This window comes from Gymnogyps californianus, chromosome 2 (genome assembly GCF_018139145.2).
Source record: "Gymnogyps californianus isolate 813 chromosome 2, ASM1813914v2, whole genome shotgun sequence".
Taxonomy (NCBI): domain Eukaryota; kingdom Metazoa; phylum Chordata; class Aves; order Accipitriformes; family Cathartidae; genus Gymnogyps; species Gymnogyps californianus.
In genome coordinates, this window is record NC_059472.1 from 98,418,614 (window position 1) to 98,438,458 (window position 19,845).

General features: G+C 38.9%; 1 protein-coding gene across 4 annotated transcripts in view; it reads left to right on the plus strand.

Moving 5' to 3' along the window:
* Positions 1–547: 547 nt before the first annotated feature.
* The window catches only part of DTNBP1 (dystrobrevin binding protein 1), a 73,988-nt gene continuing 54,690 nt past the window's right edge, over positions 548–19,845 (plus strand). Inside the window, exons 1-5 of one of the 4 annotated variants that reach the window (XM_050891190.1) lie at positions 548–603; positions 4,834–4,884; positions 7,979–8,029; positions 8,897–8,957; positions 12,465–12,597. In XM_050891190.1, the coding sequence (XP_050747147.1) occupies positions 548–603; positions 4,834–4,884; positions 7,979–8,029; positions 8,897–8,957; positions 12,465–12,597 (352 nt within the window). Of the gene's footprint in view, positions 604–835; positions 881–2,308; positions 2,328–4,833; positions 4,885–7,978; positions 8,030–8,896; positions 8,958–12,464; positions 12,598–19,845 lie in introns of those variants that run through there. The other 3 variants (XM_050891192.1, XM_050891193.1, XM_050891191.1) reach the window with 3 other exon arrangements.

Sequence of the window (19,845 nt, forward strand, 5' to 3'; positions counted from 1 at the left end):
GGAGACCCAGTGGGTTTGCTTTCCATACTTTTAAGATTTTGTTGCAAAGCCCGATTCCTTGAGTTCAATCCTACGCTACTATCGCTGATGTCAAAATCATTAAGGTCAGCGTCCCAACCGGCCAAGGAGCTTACGGCGGTTTTTAAAAAGCCTCTAGGCTGCAACTTCAGGGATCCACATGCTTCTCAAAATCTATCCTTGAAACAGCCCAGGCTTTAAACGCAGTTCTACCCGGCGTTACGCCCACACCGGGAACGCAAAACAAGGGACCACGCTCTCCTCAGCAACCCCGCGGCGCCACTTTGTGAGGAGACTTGTGCCGTTACCCTGCTCCCCCCGCCCCACGCGACGCCCTCGCCGGAAGAGAGAGGGCGGGCCTTCCGCTGGTTGCGAGCGCGGCGATTAACCGTCGCAGGCTCGCGCCGCGCCTGGCACCGCCCTGGGGCTGAGGGGGAGGCGGGAGCTGAGCTCCGCCCCGCCCCGCCCCTCCCCGCGCCCCGCCCCTCCAGCCCGGCGGTGGCCTCCGCAGCCGGAGAAGACCGGGACGATGCTGGAGACGCTGCGGGAGCGGCTGCTGAGCGTCCAGCAGGACCTCACCGCCGGGTGGGTAGCACCCCTGGCCTGGCCCCGCGGGGTTGGCGGGGGCGGGGGGAACGGGAGAGGGACCCGCACCCCGCAGCCGGGTGGGGAGGGGGAAGCAGGTGACCGGGGGGGGGGGGGGGGGCGGGGCGGGGATTGGCCCGGCGGGAGGGAGGAAGAGGAGGAGACTGCGGAGGCGGGACGCCCGGCTGGGGCCCTTCCCTCTCACCGCGGACTGCCCGGCGGCGGCGGTGCTGATTTCCTCGGTGCTGGGACGGGCTGTGAAGCGCGGCCCCTGGGTGTAATCCGCTCTTCCCCCCCCCCTTCCCGCCTCGGTTTGAGCGGCTCATGGCGGGCTAGCGAGCCCTGGCAGCTGCGTGGTAGCCTGCAGCTGCGGTCGGGAGTTGAGGGGAGGAGGTGCCTTGGTGTTTGGGAGGCAGCTGCGGTCAAGGGAAGGAAAGAGAGACTGCTGTTTTGAGAGAATGAGGAAGATGTGAACGGGTTCAATTAACGCCCTTGAATTTTTTATGAAGTAACTGACCTTCAAGGTTTATATGGATTAATGCAATTGTTTAAAGAGCATTGCTGTACTCTGTTTGGCATATGAAAAGCTTTTCTTTGCTTGGAAGATGAGTTACTGTCACTTGGGGAAAAGAAGTGCAGGATAAGCGGAAGGAGCAGCCCCTTGCTTACATTAAAAAGTAGAAAGGTATTCTTCCTACATTGCCTCACAAGGTTTTTTTAGATAGGCCCTGTATCAATGCTATTTTTAGTACAAGCAGGTGGTCCAAGTGAGCGTTACTGGAAGTCAGTGGATGGCTGGAGAACAAGGTCATGCCTGTGCTGCAAAACTGTTGGTTCATAATGAGCCACAGGAGAGTATTGTGTTGTACTCAATTACTTTTAAAAACTGTGCAATTACTTTTAAAAACTGTGTGGTCTTTGGCAATGTTAAGGCTGCCTTATAATACCCCTATGGTAAATATTTATATATAGTGATGAATGTCTGTGTACTCCAGAAACTTAAAATAGTTTATAATGACTTATTTGCACCAGTATATGATGGCCCAGAGAAATTGATAGAATAAGCTACCAATCAAGCAGATAAATTGCTTATATGTTATCTGTCTCATCTTAACAAACAGTAATTGAATATTAAAATGTCTTAAGAATACGGACAAAGGCATTGCTTTATTACTGTCTTTCTGTTTTGCTGTTATTTTTAGAACTTCTCACAGGGTTTGATGCGTCAGTACAGTGTAAGGTTCTTTTGAAAAGGGTGTTTTTCACATGATGAAAGAGGACAACAGAAAGATCATAACATGCTGGATCCGATGGTCATTTAACTCTCTGTCTCCATGTATTGCTGCAGTGGAGTCAATATGTTTCCATGTAGTCTCTAATTTGCCTTCGTCCTTGTATTGCTATGTTTTGTACCATTTTGAGAACAGTCTCTGATTTCATCATTTCCATCTTTGTGTTTTAGCAGCTCCATTAATGTGCCCTTCTTGGAGTGTCCCGTCTTTAAGTGTTGTTTTCATCTGCAGTGTAATCTTTGTTGCCACTGGGAATGTGTATCTCGGAGCCGTAGTAGCAGAGGCTGTGGAGAGCATCAGTTTTTTTTCTGTAGTGTCCCCGTGGATTCAGGCCAGAACATGACTTGTCCTCTTTTGCCCCTTTTCCCTTCCTAGACAATGCAACCTCAGTGCCATAGTGTTCTGGATTACTCCGTTCCCTACCCCACCAAAGTGGTAATAGAAGTCATTTTATGCTGTTAAGACTTTAGCTCAAAATGGTCAAAATCCAAAGAAACTATTTCCAGCGTCAAGAATGCTGGGTCAGTTGTGGCCAACTTGTTAACTACACGTGAATGCTTGCAAAGTGGAACAGTTGGATTTCTTGAAACATTGTGAGGGAGAAGCTTTTCCAGGGCTTCTAAGGAAAGAATATCACTTCCAAAGGAATAAGGGGAGGTTTATGTATAGCTGAAAAAGATTAAATCTGCAGTTGTGTGGTCTAAAGAAAGAGCAGTCTAGGGTTATTAGCCATTTCTGTGTACAAAGAAATGAGCTCCCCTTTCCCCTGCTCAGCTGTGTCTGCTGTCTACTTTGTGCGTCTTGTGAGTGAGGTATCTAGATTTTGACCCATTTACCTGCGAGCAATCTTTTGCAGGAGGTGAAGAAAAAAAAAAAAACCCAGAACAGTGAGCTGTGTTTGTCTGTGCTCAGGCAGTAATTTGCGTGCTTCTGCCAGCTTGAGTGATGTGGCTCACACTACCTGTACTTTGTACAGAGAACACTGCTGAAAGGAAGCCAATATTGTGTAGTCTAGTGATAAATCCTTTAAGCTTCTGACTGCCTGGCAGATATTCTAGTAAGAGAACTGGTAGTTGTGACCCAATGTTTCCTTCAGTCCCTGTATGCAGAGGAGTGCTGCTGTTGCAGGCTGGGGTGAATAGTGGGGAATGTGACAGAGGGCAAATTGCAAAGCTTTCTGCAACAGTGTTCTTCCTCAGTGTGCTGTTGTTGTTGCTACTCAGCTTGACTTATGAACAGCGCACTAACAGGGAGTAGAGACCTGCTTTAGCATGTCTTTTCTCAAATTGTCAACCACGATTTTTGCTGTAGAACTTTGAGGTTTCTTCTGTGAATTCCTGGAAATTGGTGGTGCTCAAGACTGGGGGAGTGACTGGGCTCATCCTAGAAGCACCCTGAATATATTAGGGTGTTTCTCAGTCACTGGGTCACTCACGATTACATATATCTGTGTCATGTCTGTAGGATACCTTTGGAGCTCATAGCTCATTTCCATCTTGCTCATGTCTGTGTGTCCTTTGTTATTCCTAACCCTTGCTGTCCTGGACAGCTGGAATTCCAAAGGGCATAGAGGCTGAGGATATCCATCATCTTGGTGGTCAGAGAATAGCAGGAGGCTTTGGTTCTCACTCTGCTGTGCCAACTTGACTAGCATATATGGGTTAACTGAAAAAGAGTAAAGTGTGGTGTTGTGGTTTAACCCCAGCCGGCAACTAAGCGCCACACAGCTTCTCGCTCGCGCCCCCCCGCTGGGATGGGGGAGAGAATCAGAAGAATAAAAGTGAGAAATCTTGTGGGTTGAGATACAGTTTAATAAGTAAAGCAAAAGCCGTGCGCACAAAGCAAAACAAGGAATTCATTCACTACTCCCCATCGACAGGCAGGTGTTCAGCCATCTCCAGGAAAGCAGGGCTCCATCACACATAACAGTTACTTGGGAAGACAAACACCATCACTCCGAACGTCCCCCCCTTCCTTCTTCTTCCCTCAGCTTTATATGCTGAGCCTGATGTCATATGGTATGGAATATCCCTTTGGTCAGTTGGGGTCAGCTGTCCCGGCTGTGTCCCCTCCCAACTTCTTGTGCCCCCCCAGCCTACTCGCTGGCAGGGCAGTATGAGGAGCAGAAAAGGCCTTGACTCTGTGTAAGCACTGCTCAGCGATAATGAAAACATCCCTGTATTATCAACACTGTTTCCAGCACAAATCCAAAACACAGCCCCATACTAGCTACTGTGAAGAAAATTAACTCTACCCCAGCCAAAACCAGCACAAGTTGAAAAGAGTTGTGTGGTGTGTGTGTGTGGGGGGTTGTTTGTTGTTTGTTGGGGTTTGGGGTTTTTTTTTGTTTGTTTGGTTGTTTTTTTGTTTTTTAGGACCAAGATACCAGTCAGTTTGAAATTGGCTACAGGTGAAACAAGCCTCAGATACGCTCAGTAGCAGTACACTGTGGTGATGCTGCTGGAGATTCTGATAGTTGGCAGAAGAAAAGTTGTGCTCATGCTAGTTTTGTGTTGACAGACTTATGGCAAGTGGGTACAAATGTCTCTCTGTGACTGTCATGCTTTTCCTTGGCACATATGCCTTCTTGTAAAGGGTGTTCTTCAGGATTGGATTGGTTATTTCTATGCAGATCTTTAATACCTGTCTGCTAAGGAAACAGAATTGAGAGCTGGATGACTTGGATATGTAGCTCCCATTAAACTTTTCATACCCAGTTGCTTGATGCACTTGTAGAAAAATCTCAAAATTTAGAAGCAGCGTTGGTGGAAAAAATTTCATATGACAGTCTCCACAAAACTAAGTAAAATTTGATTTATTTGTGAAATAAGCTGAAACAAAATTAACTATAATAGGCTGGAATTAACATGTGTTCAGACAAGTTGTTCTCTGTTTTTGGTGTTGGAAATGTCTGATGGTTTTGTGTTTTGATTTATAGGTTGAAGAATTTGGGTGACAAATCAAGAGAAGCAAAAAAAAGCAGGCAGAGGTACTTCTGAACGTCTTAATGTATAGCATTGATCTAGGATGCTCTTGTTAAAGAAAAATTTGAAAGTGGCTCATATATATGAGCCAATTACAAGAACATTTGCAAATAATTTTACAGCATATTCTTTTGACAACAGACAAGCTTAATGCTAGTATTGAGGAAATACTTTGCTTAATAGATCCTTCATTGATAGGCCTAAATAATTTCTGATGGCCATCAATCAATTTATAAATGACTATTTAAATTATATGAATATTCAGTGTTATTGTAGTACTTTATACAAGATTCACGTTGCAGTACACTGAAATGTAATTGTTTACAATCTCTGTGAATCTCATGTACTAAAATTGTAATTCAGTTTTTTTAGTGTAAGAACAGAAATATGAGCCTTTTTATTGTGGAAAATACATGTATAATGGAGTACTTCAATTATCTGTTTCAAGAAGATTTAAGAATTGTGGTGGTTTTTTTTATCGTTTGCATTTTAGTATATTGTTCATTCTTTCAACCTGTGTAACCTATAGGGAAAGACTACTTAATGTCTGTGAATGATGACTGTGAATGTTGCTTCTTCAAATAAGCTCGGATATGCTTTAGTGTAAAGCATGTTCTTACTAAAACACAGTGTGTAGACAAAAATTAGTTTTAAAACAAGCCCTGAACAAAAAATAAGGCATCTGAAGTAAACTGTATTAAGTTCTGAAGCTTGATGTTTTGGATGTAAAGCTTTTTTAACACAAGACTGGTTGTATTATCAAGACACGGAAACTAAACTAAGAATGGGTGAAGGTTTGAATAAAACTGTTTTAGGCAACTGCCTTCTCTGTATGTTTCCAGTCCATAATATTTTGGTTCATCTGGTGTACTGTAAATATCCATCAGTTTTTGAGAAAAGCACTGGGTGAACCAATTGGATCATCACAAATAGGGGAATGCCAGGGTGACTTCTGCTTTGGTGATAAAGTTCTGGGACAAACATCGCTTAGCTTGATTGTAAGGATGGCTGAGAGGTGGTAGGTCAGGAGGAGAGGACAGGCCAGTAAGGGTGGTGTTAGGATGGGAGTTTGTTACTGACCATCTGATCAGGGAGTGAATGATGTCTTCTCTAAACAACTTGAGGAATTCTCTGTGTCATTAAACCCCCATTCTTGTGGAAGCCTTTAACTTCCATGCCATCTGCTGAGAGGACAACACAGCAGGATGCAGTCAAGAAGAGTTCTGGAGGGTGTCAGGGATAACTTCTTGATACCCTCTTCATAACTTCTTTGGCATGCAGGAATAGCCTTAGGAAAGCCAGAGCTCACCTAGAATTGACATTTACAAGAGATGTCAAGGACAAGAAGAAGAGCTTCTAGCCCTGCATTGGTAATAAAAGGCTAGCAAAGAAAACGTGAAATTGTTGATGAATGGGGTGGGTGATTTAGTGACAGCAAACGTAGATGATGTTGAGGTTCTCAATGCCTTCGTTGCTTCAGTCCTCGCAAAACAAGGTCTCCCAGTCCTCTGTGCTTAGTGAAAGGGTTCAAGGAAGAGACTGACCAGTAGTGGATGAAGATCAATTTGGGGAACTCAACCCATAAAAAGCCCATAAGACCATATGGGCCAGGAGGTACTTCATGAAATTCAAGAGGTACAAATCCAAAGTCTTTCCGTGGGAAGAAAGTATCCCCTGCAACAATACAGACGGGCTGACTGACTAGCCGGGAAGCAGCTTTGCTGAAAAGACCCGGGGGTCTTGGCAGACAGCAAGCTGAGTGTGAGCCAACAACATGCCTGGCAGCGAGGAAGGCTAACAGCTTTCTGGGCTGTATGAACAGGACCACAGGCAGTAGGATTGAGGGAGGTGATTATCCCCTGCACTCAGCATTCCTTAGACCACATCTAGCTACTGTGACCAGTTTGGGCTCCCAATGAGAGAAAGGCATTGATAACCTGGAGCAAGTTTAGTGGAGGGCTACCAAGACAGTTGGAGCTGGAACTCTCTGTGTATGAGGGAAGGCTTGAGACTGGGGCTTGTTCAGCCTGGAGAATAGATGACTTTGGAGACACCTAGCAGCAGCCCGTCATTACCTATGAAGAGGTTATCAAGGAGATTTGTATGTGGTGGGAACACAAAAGGCAATAGGCATAAATTGAAACAAGAGATGTTCAGACAGGAAAAGGCTATAAGGAAGAGCTTTTTCCTCGTGAAGACGGTCGAGCCTGTGAAGTTTCTGTCCTCTAAGGTTTTCAAGTTGCAACTGGACAAAGCCCTGAGCGAGCTGGTCCGATCCCAGAGCTGGTCCGATCCCATAGCTGGTCCTGCTTTGAACAGGAGGCTGCACTAGAGACTGCCTGAGGTCCCTTCCCACCTCACTGATTCTATCACTTTCCCCTTGGTTTAAGGAAAAAAAAGGTTTCATTTATGGTATTTGTTCTTTTCCATTCAAACTGTTTGGATGACAGTGGAAGACAGTCTATTCTGGTAATCTTCCAAGAGACAGATCTTGGACGACATCGAGATCTTAATGTAATACATCCTTAAAAGTGCAGCATTGTTAATTTTCTTTAACTTATGATAAGTTGCCTTTATATTTCAAGCTGTTGTTAATGAAAATGTGTGCATCCAATAGGAGATCATTAGAGCATTAAACTGGCAAAGGTTCTTTACCTTAGTATTTATTTCTAATGTAGAATATAGTAAGTGCAGTATCTTTATTGAAGGACATAAAGAACTTGTATAGTAGTCTTATTTTCAGAATGTTTCTGTCCACTGTTTTACGTTAAAACAATTTTCATCCTATGTGTTTGTTAACTGTACTAAGGAATTATCTCATAAAAGTTGTTTTTAATGGACATAGTCAAAAAGAGGTAAGCATGGGTTACTGTAAAATAACAAGGGAAAAAAAAACCCAACCCTAGCTTTGGAATATTTTTGTAAGAGACACTGTGTAATGCATTTTAAACCAGAATTGACAGAATGTTTGTGAAAGTGGACAGTAGGGAGTATTTCTGTGCTCAGCATATCTGTCAAACGCAGATGTGTGTGCACGTTTTTTTTATAACAGCCTTCTCTTCATTAACAACATTTGTATATTTACAATTTGTTTTATAGAACTGTTCAGTGTTTGCCAGAGTTTTCTGCTGGACTGGAATTACTGAGCAGGTATGACCTTCCATTTCTTTGTTAGTGTCTGCTTCCTATAAGTTCAGAAATAACTTTATTAGTTTAAGAAAATGAAAAGAAAATCAAGGTGTTACTAATAGCTTTTTTGGATGTTCTGCAGTTAGTAGAGTGGGGGTGGTTACGAAATGATAAATAAGTTTAAAGCTTGCGCAATCCTGAAGTGCTGTCGTGTTAATGAAACAGAAGTTCTAGCAGAAAAGCAACATTTGAAAGATGACTTCAGTTCATGGTGTAATGCACAGGGATGAAGGAGACCAGCACTGAGGCCCAGCCTGTGGTTTTAATTTGATGTTTTATAACTTTTACATATTTGATATGATTTCATTCTGTTTTAATAGAGACAATATGCCTGTCATTGCCATGAAAAGAAAGTGTATTCCATGTGTATTTAATCACATTTTTCCGAGTAACAGCAGCTATCTGAATTATAAATTTCCTTTGCGTTTTTAGTTTAAAAAAAAAAATCTTAATTTTTTGGGGGGGAGTGGTGATTACAATCCTGTTTTGGTTTTTGGGTTTTTTTTTTTTTTTCATTTTCTTAATAAAATTAGGTTCCAAGTAGTGCCTAAGGCTTTTATGTGTAGTCTTATAAATACTGCTGGGTCCATTTAGCTCTTAATGTAAGCTAGCAGGTTAAAAAACATGAATCACTTTGTCTTTGAAAGAAATTATTTCTTACTGTATATTTGTCTTGGTAGAACAGTAAATCCCAGAAAGAACTGTACAGCTTTTTAAACTGTTATTTCTGGTAGTCCCTGTAAATATAAGCACAGTGGCATCCATGAAATCCTCTTCCTTTGTAAGGGGAACACAGTGAGAGTAGTCATTTATCTTTCTTTTCTTCAGATATGAAGATGCTTGGGCTGCCCTTCACAAAGGAGCCAAAGATTGTGCAAAAGCTGGAGAGGTAAGAAAAAATAACAATGCCACACTTGAAATATTTTAAAAAGTGTAAATAATTTTAAACTAAAATTTTTATTACCAGCATACTGGGTTGACCCTGGCCACTAGGTAAGAACCCACACAGTCTTGTTCACTCCGCCACCAGTGGGAAAGAGGAGACAACAGGAAGAACAAAAATGAGAAAACTCATGGTTCAAGATAAAGACAGTTTAATAATTGAAGTACAGAGGAAAAACAAGTGATACAAAAGCAGTCACTCACAACCTCCCACAAGCAGACCAATGCCCAGCCAGTCTCAGAGCAATGGTTACCTTGAAAGACCAAACCCTTAGTTTTTGTTGTTAGGCATGATGTTACATGGTATGAAATATCCCTTTGGCCGATGGTCAGCTGGTCTGGCTCTGTCCCCTCCCAACTTCTTGCCCACCCCCAGCCTACGCGCTGCAGGGGGAGCGGGGATGAGTGGGGAAGAGAGAAAGCCTTGATACTATACAAGCATTGTTCAGCAGTATCCAAAACATTGGTGTGTTGTCAACACTGTTTTGGTCAGAAATCCAAGACAGCACCATATGGGCTGCTATGAAGAAGATTAACTCCATCCCAGCTGGATCCAGTACAACCAGTATAATGAAAAAGTAATGCTCTGTATTGCTGCTTGGGAAAAATGCCATGTTGCATTGTTTTTTACTGTGGTTTTAAGATGGTGTTTGACAGGCAGCTGATGAAATGGATCAGAATGTTCAGTTCCTCTTGTTTCTCACAGCTCTTCCAGCTTTGATGGTACTCAGCCTACAATTAATATTCTTAGAGTATTAAATATAGATATTGTAACAATAGAAGTTCTCTGTGATCATGTTTCTTGCAAGGTATCATCTAACAAGAATTATCTGAAGTTCATTCTCCTGTTTACTTTCTGATACTTCAATTTCTATAACAAACATCAAGCATGAGAATTTCCTAGTGCTTTTACAGTACTTTTCAACTGATACATTGACACCCAGAATTTCTTGTCTTCTGTCCTTTGTTCAGATAGTTGCAATCACTACTTGCACTTAAGCAAAAAATATTAATTGTATCAGCTTACTGTTTTTCTGTGGGATATGTTAGGTTAGAGAAGGATAAAGTACGACTTTGCCAGAACGTGACAAGAAGGTGATGGTAAAAGTAAGACATATCCAGAAATTCAGATGATTGATTTTTGCACTCTTCCGTCATTATATGAAAGATTTGAAGTTAGCTAGGAATATTATTTTGAGACTGCTTAAGACATCTTAACATTGCTGATAAATGGCAGCGTAAACAATAAATAGTAATGTAAACAATGTAATGTAAACAACAATAATGTAATGCAAACATTAAATAATGTGATGCAGTGTAAACAATTGCAAAAATGGTGTTGCATGTTACTGCTACAGCTCTTTAAAAGCAGTGAGGGGGCTGGGAAAGTATAGAATATATTTGGGGTTGAGGCATGTTGGTGGTTGGTATCAGAGTAGGGCTGTTGCACTGACACTGTTTGCTGCCCTCTCCTAGTAGACAGGAAACTGCAAGATTTGACTTGTTTGGCTGAAAAGATTCAGAAAGTGTCTGTGCTTTCTCCTAATTTTGTTCAGTTTTCCTGCCCTGGAAGTAAAGTGACAAGTTGTGTGGTTTATTTCTGGAATGAAGGGAAAGAATGCTTCCAGTAAGTGCTACCAATGCATTGCTCTGCTGTTCTGGAGGTCCACACCAGACTTTCCATTTCGAACCCTCTTTAAGTGGCAGACAGTGTAAGCTGGGTGGCCATGATGCAGAGCAGGACTGAGCTGTGGGGTTCTCTGTCCTCGCTGAAACCTTCACTTTGGCTGGCTGCATCCTTCCTGACTCTTCTGGTTTCCTTCCGAGTCTTCTCTGTATCTTTTTCCAATGGATAAAAAACTCACTGCTTAATATATTTTGAAGAGGTGTATTTAGGGTAAGAAAGATATTATCTTATGTTCTTATTTCTCTTGTCTAATAGCGTGGCCGACCTTTTCCACCCATTCCAGTGAAAACCTTCTGTTATTAGACATGAAGTTCCCTCTGCCAGCTTTGTATGCTTTACTGCTCGTGATGATTTTTTTTAGATCTCTTAAATGACTTGCTTACGATTTTGTAATACTGGCAATAGTTTGCTTTAAAAATTGTAGTTCTGAAAACAAGGTAAGGTTTCATATATATAAAACCAATGTAACCTTAATCTCACATATTACGGCTGCTTGGGAAAATGAAAATGAAAAACTTACAAAAGACTTCAAAATTTTCCATGAAATTCAGATGTTTACTTTTGGGAGAATCCAAAATATGTATTGCTTGTGGTTTTTTGTTTGTTTCTTTTTTATAAAAGTAGAAAATACAGAGTTCAATAAAATAAGAATTGTGTAAGCACACAAGATTGACTGTACTATATCAGACGTAAAGGTCCACTTGTCCAGTATCCTATTTCTGGTACTGGCCGGTAACAGATAAACTACTTGTGCTGTCTTATTTATAAATGTTGACTAGAGAAAGGAAAGTGAAAATTTCAAGCTTTAATTGCTACCTACAGTCTTACCATGTTAAAGTATAGATGCTAACTACCAGTTCCATCTACAAAATTGTCCTAAAAATACTGCTTTTAGATGATTGTAATTTTAGCTGCATTCAACTATCTCTGGACTGAAATGTTTTTCTGGTGTTTGCCCCCATTTCATGGTGGTTTTTTTTGTTTGTTTGCTTTACTGTTTAACTGATATAAATCCCATATTTCATTCTCAAAAATAGACTTGGCTTTATTTAAATAAGGATGTTGGTCTTCTGAAGTGTTTCATTACTCACTGGGCTTTGGAATAAGTTTTCAAACCTTGTCTGGTAAAACAGGATGGGTTTTTGACAGGGATAGGTAGCTGGAGGAATTTGGAAAAGGGAGAAGTTGTCGTTCCTCTAAAATAATCTGTCTGAAGTGGGTAGAATTGTAAATCTTTGAGAACTTCCTTTGCCTATTGCTCAGACTTTTTCCATTTCTGCAACTAAATTCTACAAAACTGAGGAATCCAGAATGCAGGTACAGCCACGGGCTGCAGTTGGGTGCAAGAGGAAGAATGGGTAATGGAACTAAGAGCAGGGAAACTATAATTGAATCATCTCGAGTATCATATATAAGGGAAACATTTATTACCTAAGATCTCCTCATCTTGCTGTTTTTCATAGAATCTAACCTATATAAATAAAATTTTTAAGCAGTGTATCCATAAAATATTTCCTACATTGATTAGTATATTGAGAAATAACTTTTTATCTTGTTTTGATCAATGCATTTTGATATAAATATTTCATACTACAGGGGCTTTCTTGACCATGTTGTATATTTACTTGAGAAGTGCACAAGTTGCAGTGCTATAAGGTTGCTGTGCTGACCTTACACTTGCAGATGTGTGAATTCTAAAGATTAGTCAAGATGCTCATAAATAGGTTCATAAATTTGCAAGTAAAGTAAAGAACCTGTTTGTTTCAGCTGGTGGATAGTGAAGTTGTGATGCTTTCTGCACACTGGGAGAAGAAAAGGAACAGTCTGGTGGAACTACAGGATCAGCTCCAACAAATACCTGGGTTTTTAGCAGATCTGGAATGCCTCACGGCAAGCCTAGGTAAGGTTTTATAGACATAACAAGCATTCAGGTCAGTACAGAGGATTAGACTGAAGTTCAGCTGTTGTGAACTTTGCAATTATAAAATTTAATTTTGCTTCCCAGTCACATCCTTTCTATTGTAAAACAGTAGTTCTTAAACAAACTGGTTTTGTAAAAGAGCAAAATTAGTGGTTGCTCTCCCAGCAGTTAAAATATTCTATGTGTCATTATTTGGAAAAAAAAAATTGTATAGCAACTGCATATCTTGGTGTGAACAGTTGAAAATTATTATTCTTGAAGTCTTTTTAAATTCTTAAAAGATTTGTAAGTAGTGTGAACACTCATGTATGTAGTTGCTTCTCTTTGGTTGAGTCTATGTAATTTTATATAATAATTTGATTTAAATCATCATTTGGTTGGGGGGCAAGAAATTTACCTGGCTTGAGACACTTTCAAGGCAGAAACTTTTTGTTGACAGTAATTGTTGGTTCCAAAGCTAGCTTCCATAGTTTAAGTTAGTGTACAAGGTTAAGCTATTCTGAAGTGATACCTAACTGGGTGAAACTAGCAATGCTACACATTAAGGTTACCAAATACCTCATGTTTGTTATATGTGTTCCAATTTTTAGAACTTTACCAAATGTTAACCTGTCAATGTAATTTAAAAGATGAAAAGATAAATCCTTAGTGCACTACTTCTGGAAACCTCTCATATAAAACAGTTGATCCACTGTTGAAAATGAAATTAGGAAAATATGTTCTGGCCTCTTAGTCTCTGAAAAGCTCTAGTGTTACTGAGCCTTGAAACGGGGACACAGTGTTTGACAAGTAGCAAGCCTTTCTGTCAACAGTAGGCCTCTTAACTGCCTCCATGAAAATCTGTTCAAGTTGCATCAAATTAAAGTTTTGAAAAACTGCTGTCTGTGCATGGATTTTAGTAGCTAAGTTCCCCAGGGACTCTGCCTGCACTATTCCTACACCAGCTGGGAAGTATGCAGAAATTCTTCATGTAATTGCAGCTCTTGTTTTTTGTGGGGTGGGCTGGATTTGTGTGCTGGCAGCTGATGTGAAGAAAAGGAGGGTTCTTTTCTGTGTTCAGAGGCTAATTTCTCATTCTTCTATGGTCAGTGGATGTGCACGAATCGGCTTTTGTTCCTAGGTAGGCTGGTAATAACTTCGCTATTTCTTTCTGAACCAAGGAGTATATTTCATTTTTTATTACAATTTGCTTATACCACCTTATTTAGTAAGCCTTTATCATGTGTGGTAACCATTTAATGTTGGCTTTTTAAAAGCTCAATTGTTTTCTAAGGAAATACCAATTCAAATAATGATTTATTTAAATACTGATTTTAATATCATCCTGCACAAAATGATGCAGTCTACTGGTAGACCAAAGATAAACAATATAATAAAACCTAGTGGAATTATCTTTATAGTTCATAACTGCAAATGCTATAAATCCTGATGAATTGGGGTTACCTTCCCATTCCTAATATTATAGTTTTATGAACCAGAATTAATCTCACCCTGATTGTAGAATTACTTGGAGAAGGCTCACTGTCTCTAGAATATTTTTGATACTATACAAGCAGAATTTAAGGAAGCATTAATCAGTCTGCTTGGGGAAGGTAATGAATTTTGAAGTCTACTGCTAAGGTTGTGAGATCTGAACCAAATCTTCTAGCCTCACCTCGTGTGTCAAATTTCAAGTAATTCACCTAGAGGTTTTTATTAGTTCCTCCTAACCACTGTGAGTTTTTTGGAATTGTTTTTTCCTGATGAGTTTATAGAGTCTATTTGAAAAGAAAGGTATAATTTCTACCAAATTCAACATCTACACTTCTGGAAGTGATTTACCAGAAAGTTGCTGTGATATTCTGCTCACTGTTTTTAGTTTTTATAACTCTGAACTATCTGCTTTTTATAAATGTAATCACCTCTTGGAAAAGTGAATACAGTTTAATACTGTGGCCTTGAATTCTAAATATGAGTGAAACATTCTGTAAAAAAAAAAAATGTGTGAATATAGAATTATAAACTGCTGTGTCCTGGGTTGTGCATCCAAGATGTAAGTTGGCTAATCTTCATAATTTCGGAAAAGTAATAGTTCTGTGTTGTGACATGATACGCTTCTAATAAATATATGCTTTTATTTTTAAAGTAGATAGGGAACCCTGGCTGCTTTTGATAAAAGAAATTTCAGATAATGGAAATGAGCCTTTTTAGTGACCTACTTAAAATTGGTATGAGTCATTTACAGATTCTTCAGCTTTTGCTGTGTATTACAAGACATGTTTTCATTAGCACTTTTATAAATAAAGTCCTTTAACCTAGGTACTCACATTATCAGTCATCTGTCTCTTCAAGTAAAAAGTCTGTGTTTTCATTTGATAAATTTATTATATTGCACAATGTCTTGTAGCTGCTGTTGAAAACCTTGCAGAAAAAATTACTCTAATGTGAAAGTGAAAAGGACAGTTATTGCCCTTTCAAAGTCCAGAATTTGAATCATCACTTAAGCCAATTTTTATTTGAGATGTTGTAGAAAATATCTGCTTGCCAATCTCTGACATACTTGTCTTAATATGAAATGTGCTTCATGTTTCAGCGGGGACGTTTTGCTCAAATATCTGTTTTGATTTCAGCAAATCAATGTGCACAAACCTTGATCCAAATCCAATTTTCACTACTTTTTTTTTTTTTTTTTTTTTAAAAACATCTAATGTTAAGCATCAACTTGATATTGGTTTCAGAAAGGCTGGTCATGAACATAGGTGACAGATCCAATGTAGGGTGATAGTATTTAGACTGGTGAGACTGGGAAGAAAATAAAGCTGGGTATATAGTCACAGAGATAAAAGCCATTGCTTCCTAATCTTTAATAAATATTTTTTTTCCAGGTATGGGTAAGATGAGTGTGTAAATCCATTAGGGAAACAGAAACTTTTTGCACTGCTTAGGGGAGGTATCCTTGTTTATATCTTGAGCAGAAGGACATGCTTTATTTTCAGATTGTGTATCAAGTATGAAAGCTACCATTTTCTAGCTTTGCAAAATTCAGTCCAGTTTGTTCAGAGGAGCACAAGTATTTTGCATTTAAAAAAAAAGGCCATGTACCCTTTGTTTCAGAAGTGGGATTAAAGTCTTCTTAATGACCTCTTCAGACATTAAGGAAATGTAGTACAACTTGTGAAATATAAGGTCACAGTGATTATAGTATCTTTTTCATTAAATACAAGATTTTGATAACATTTGAACTACTTTAAGAACTTAATACCCCATAGTTTAGGTACTTGTTTTGCAGCAAAAAAGTATTTTTTAATGAAGTTTACTTATTTTTTAAGTTCTTTATAAAAATGCCAAAGATTTTTCCAGTTTGAATAATGCAATATACTTCCAGCAACATCTTGTATTCTGAGATTGTAGAATTTCATTTTTATTCATTTCATCATTTTGTAGACAGCCTCTAAAGCAGTACTTCTAGGAGGAAAAAATGTAGTAATAGCCCATAGACTTATCTTTGAGCAAGACATGAGTGTCTTTGGGGGAAGAGAAGTCATTAGTTTACTATTATCTATTTATGAATTGTGGCTTATGTCAGGATTTAGATACTAGTAGGTATTGGTCAAGTAAAAGGAAATTTAAGACCAGACAATATATTAATCAAGGTTTTTCACAGAGATGGCATTTGAACTTGGACTTCTGAATTGTATTTAGTTACTTAAATAACAGTTTCTTTTTTGTTAGCATCTAGCAGTTGATAGCTCTTGAAAAAGAGCTGGATAAATGTTTTGTAATGCAGAAATCTAGAACACATTCCATTAGAAGACTCTAGTTTTTAGCAGTTTCTTTTTGATTTTAAAATTATTTTTAAAGTTAGGAGAGCTGTAAAAACTTTTACTGTAAATGAATAATGATTTGCAGTTGGGAAAATGTTTAAAGAAAGTAATATTTTATTTATTATTAATTAAAACAGTTTTTCTAACTGGTTGACTGGTTGTTTAAAAACTACTGATACTTTTCTTGCTTTCGTGAGTTTCATTGAGATGAAACAGCATTTATCTTTTACTGAGAAAATCAGGGAAAATATTAGGGGGATGTATGTAAAACCAGGGAATTTGTATAATATAGTGTAATGATACCTGTGTTCAACAGGGAGTTTTTCTCTTTTATAGGCTCCAGGGCAGAATGCTTCAGCAGAGAGGGTTGTTGTATAAGGTAGAGGTATAAATGTATGAAAGGCATATAGTTTGGCGTTGTAAAATTGGAAATGTCTGTGGCTTGAATACAGAAGGAAGAATATCCTATTATACTTGCTATGTAGTTTCAGCAAAGAAGCTACTTTAGCTTCATGAGAATGGTATGATACTAGCTGGGTTTAAGATCTTTTCTTTAAAAACAAATCAAAATTGAATGCTAGTAGAACTGTAATTATGTAAAGAATTTTTTTCAGGTGTTGCAGCTGAATTGAGCTCTTCCTGTATATGTGTCTTTCACTGCTCATTTTATTTTAAGCTTAGTAATCTGTGTCCCTGTCTGACCTAGAGGTAGAGAGAATTTCTTTGATGTAATTGTCTCCATCCTTTCTGTTTTCTGCCTTTTTGGCTTTTAGTCAGAAAACGAATGAACTTTTTAAAAATTTCTTTCATACTCCTTGGTGGCTCCTGTTTTGGTGGCTGGGACAGTGCAGGAAGGCTGCATTTAAAGTTATAGTAGGAAAAATTGAAAACTGTAATATTTTGTGATATACAGCTGTCATTTAGCTTTTCTAACAATTTTTGTACTGCTGCAGAACTACAGGTTCCATAGGTTTCAGTTAAAAGAAATTTTATGTGGTAAATTTAAATTAGCTAAACTTTAGAAAGAAAGTGTTTTCAGGAACAAAATCGTTGTTTGATTCTTGAGTTCTAGATAAATACTTTAATACCTGAGTAGCTGCTAAACAGTGTACGCTGATGGAAGATAATTCAGTCTAATGTCATCTGATCAAACATTAATATAGTTTAAAGAAATTAAAACTAGGAAGTAAAACTTGTAATAGCGTTGTTATACCTGTGATGCTGTAAGAAATACAGGCCAAACTAATATAATTGGAATGATGTCACCTGAAGAACAAGTTATTTTTTCAGCTATCTAATAAAAAATATTATTTCTACCAAGTGTGGCATATTACTATACAGGAAAATTCTTAATCTAAAGGTACAATGGATTTTTTCCAGCCTCCTTAAAAATATTAAAAGGAGGAGATGTTTTTCTCCTTCATAGCAATGCTGTTTCAGAGTGAGATGGTGATTGTTGCCTGACCACTTGGTTGTGGGATTTCTTGAAGAGCTGGAAGAGAAGTAGTAGTCTTGCACATATTCTTTAGAATGTTAGCTGGCTTTCTGGGGCAAATTCATTCTAGGTGCCACTGTGAACTATAAACTGGAAACGAATTTCTAGATTTCACATTTTTGCTAAATACTTTTTTAAAAGTATGAGCTTGTTTATCTGTGAATATAGATAAGAGCTGTTCAAAGCATTGTGACTTAAGTTTCAAATTAATTAAATATGTAGCTTTGTTTGGAACTTTCTTTAGATGCACAGTGCATACATTCTCATTTGGGTAGGAGAGATGTTAATTCACAGCCGTAGCTGGTGCTATTGCTATGGAGCTAGTCTTCCACTTTTTTTGTGAAAAGCAACTAAGTTTTCTTCCACTTCAGAAAGAAAAATTCTGAAACCTATGTTGCCGTAAAGTGGGCTTGTTGTCTTCTGGAGACATCTTAAGTGTTCATTCCTGTTCTTCAGGAGCACAGTGTTTTCTGCAGTTTCCACTAGAGGCTGCTCAAACGATAGTGCTAGGAATCAGTTGCCCTCTAGAATTCACTTTTCTTCATCCTCTTTATTTTCCTGTTCTTTGTTGTTGTCTTTTAATATTAATTCAATAGCAAGTACAGCAAAGCAGGTGGTGGGTTTTTTTAAGTGGAAAAAACACTGGTTGATAGGTACCTTACTAAATTATCTTGAGTCCTGCTGTGTTTGTGAATTTTGCAAGTTAATAAGTGAGCAATCATTCTGAGAAGCAAGTTAGCATAATACAGACATTTGGATTTTAATGTGCTCAGAAATGTCCATTTCTAAGCAAAAAGGGACCACCAGTCGTAACTGTAGTCATGATATTACCCTTTGAATACATCTGGGTTTTGTGAGAGAAAGTTGAGTATGTGGTAAACAATGCACGTTCCACATCACAATCTGTAGAACTGAACACATTTTTTTTTCCTCAGACTTGTTTCCACATTGTCAACTGCCTTTTTTTTTTACTCCCCTTCCCTCCTCCCCCCCCCCCCCCGAAGTGATCTGTATACAGATAAATAATTTAAGGAAATCTTTGCTGATTATATGATTCATGTTTCCCTTTCTGACTGTTGTGGAGCAGCATCTTACGTGTTAGGGACTAAAAAAATCTTATTAAGTAATTTAAGCTGAATATATGACTATGCATGCTAGGAAATTTGCTTACGAGGTCTTAACTTTTGCTTTTCTAGGGGGACCACTAGGATAGCAATTTCTAATTGAGTAATGGCTAAGAAAGTTGAAATTCTGTATGCTCCAAGATAGGCTCCAAGTAGAATGGCCAAACCAGAATTGAAGATTTGACTGATGCCTTCAGCTTGCCGTTTCCTTCTTTGAGCATCCAAAACACATTAACTTTAAATCAATTTTTTCTACCTTGAACTGAATAGTTATTGTCTTGCTTTATGAGGACTGCTTCTGTCTGTTACAGGCAAAGGTGAAACAGCCATTTGTCAAAACTCAGAGTTGCTTTAGGTTTCCTGCTATTTCATTCCATCATCTGTGTAGTTCTTTGCATCAACAATCAAGTTCATACACTGCAACAGTATGTTGTATCTGTCTCTGAACTGCAAAATCCCTTCTATTCTTTGGTTGCTGTTCTGTTTGTAAAAATGTGATTTATCCTTCCTCCTGCAATTTACCTTCCCTCTGGTATAGAAGAAGTCCTGACCAAAGGGTGAATAATAGTTCTGTATTCGCACAGCTCCATCCCAGAGTGACTAGCTGGTTAGAGTTTGGGAAAATAGTTTTTCCACTTTGGGATCCTGAGGAGGCACATGGAGTTCAGCATTAATCGCCCACAGGGAGAATGATCCTTTGATACAAGATTCACATAGGGTAATTCAGGTCAGAAGGGACCTCAGGAGTTCTCTAGTCCAAATTTCTACTCAAAACAGGGTGAGCTGTGAGATAAGATCAGGTTTC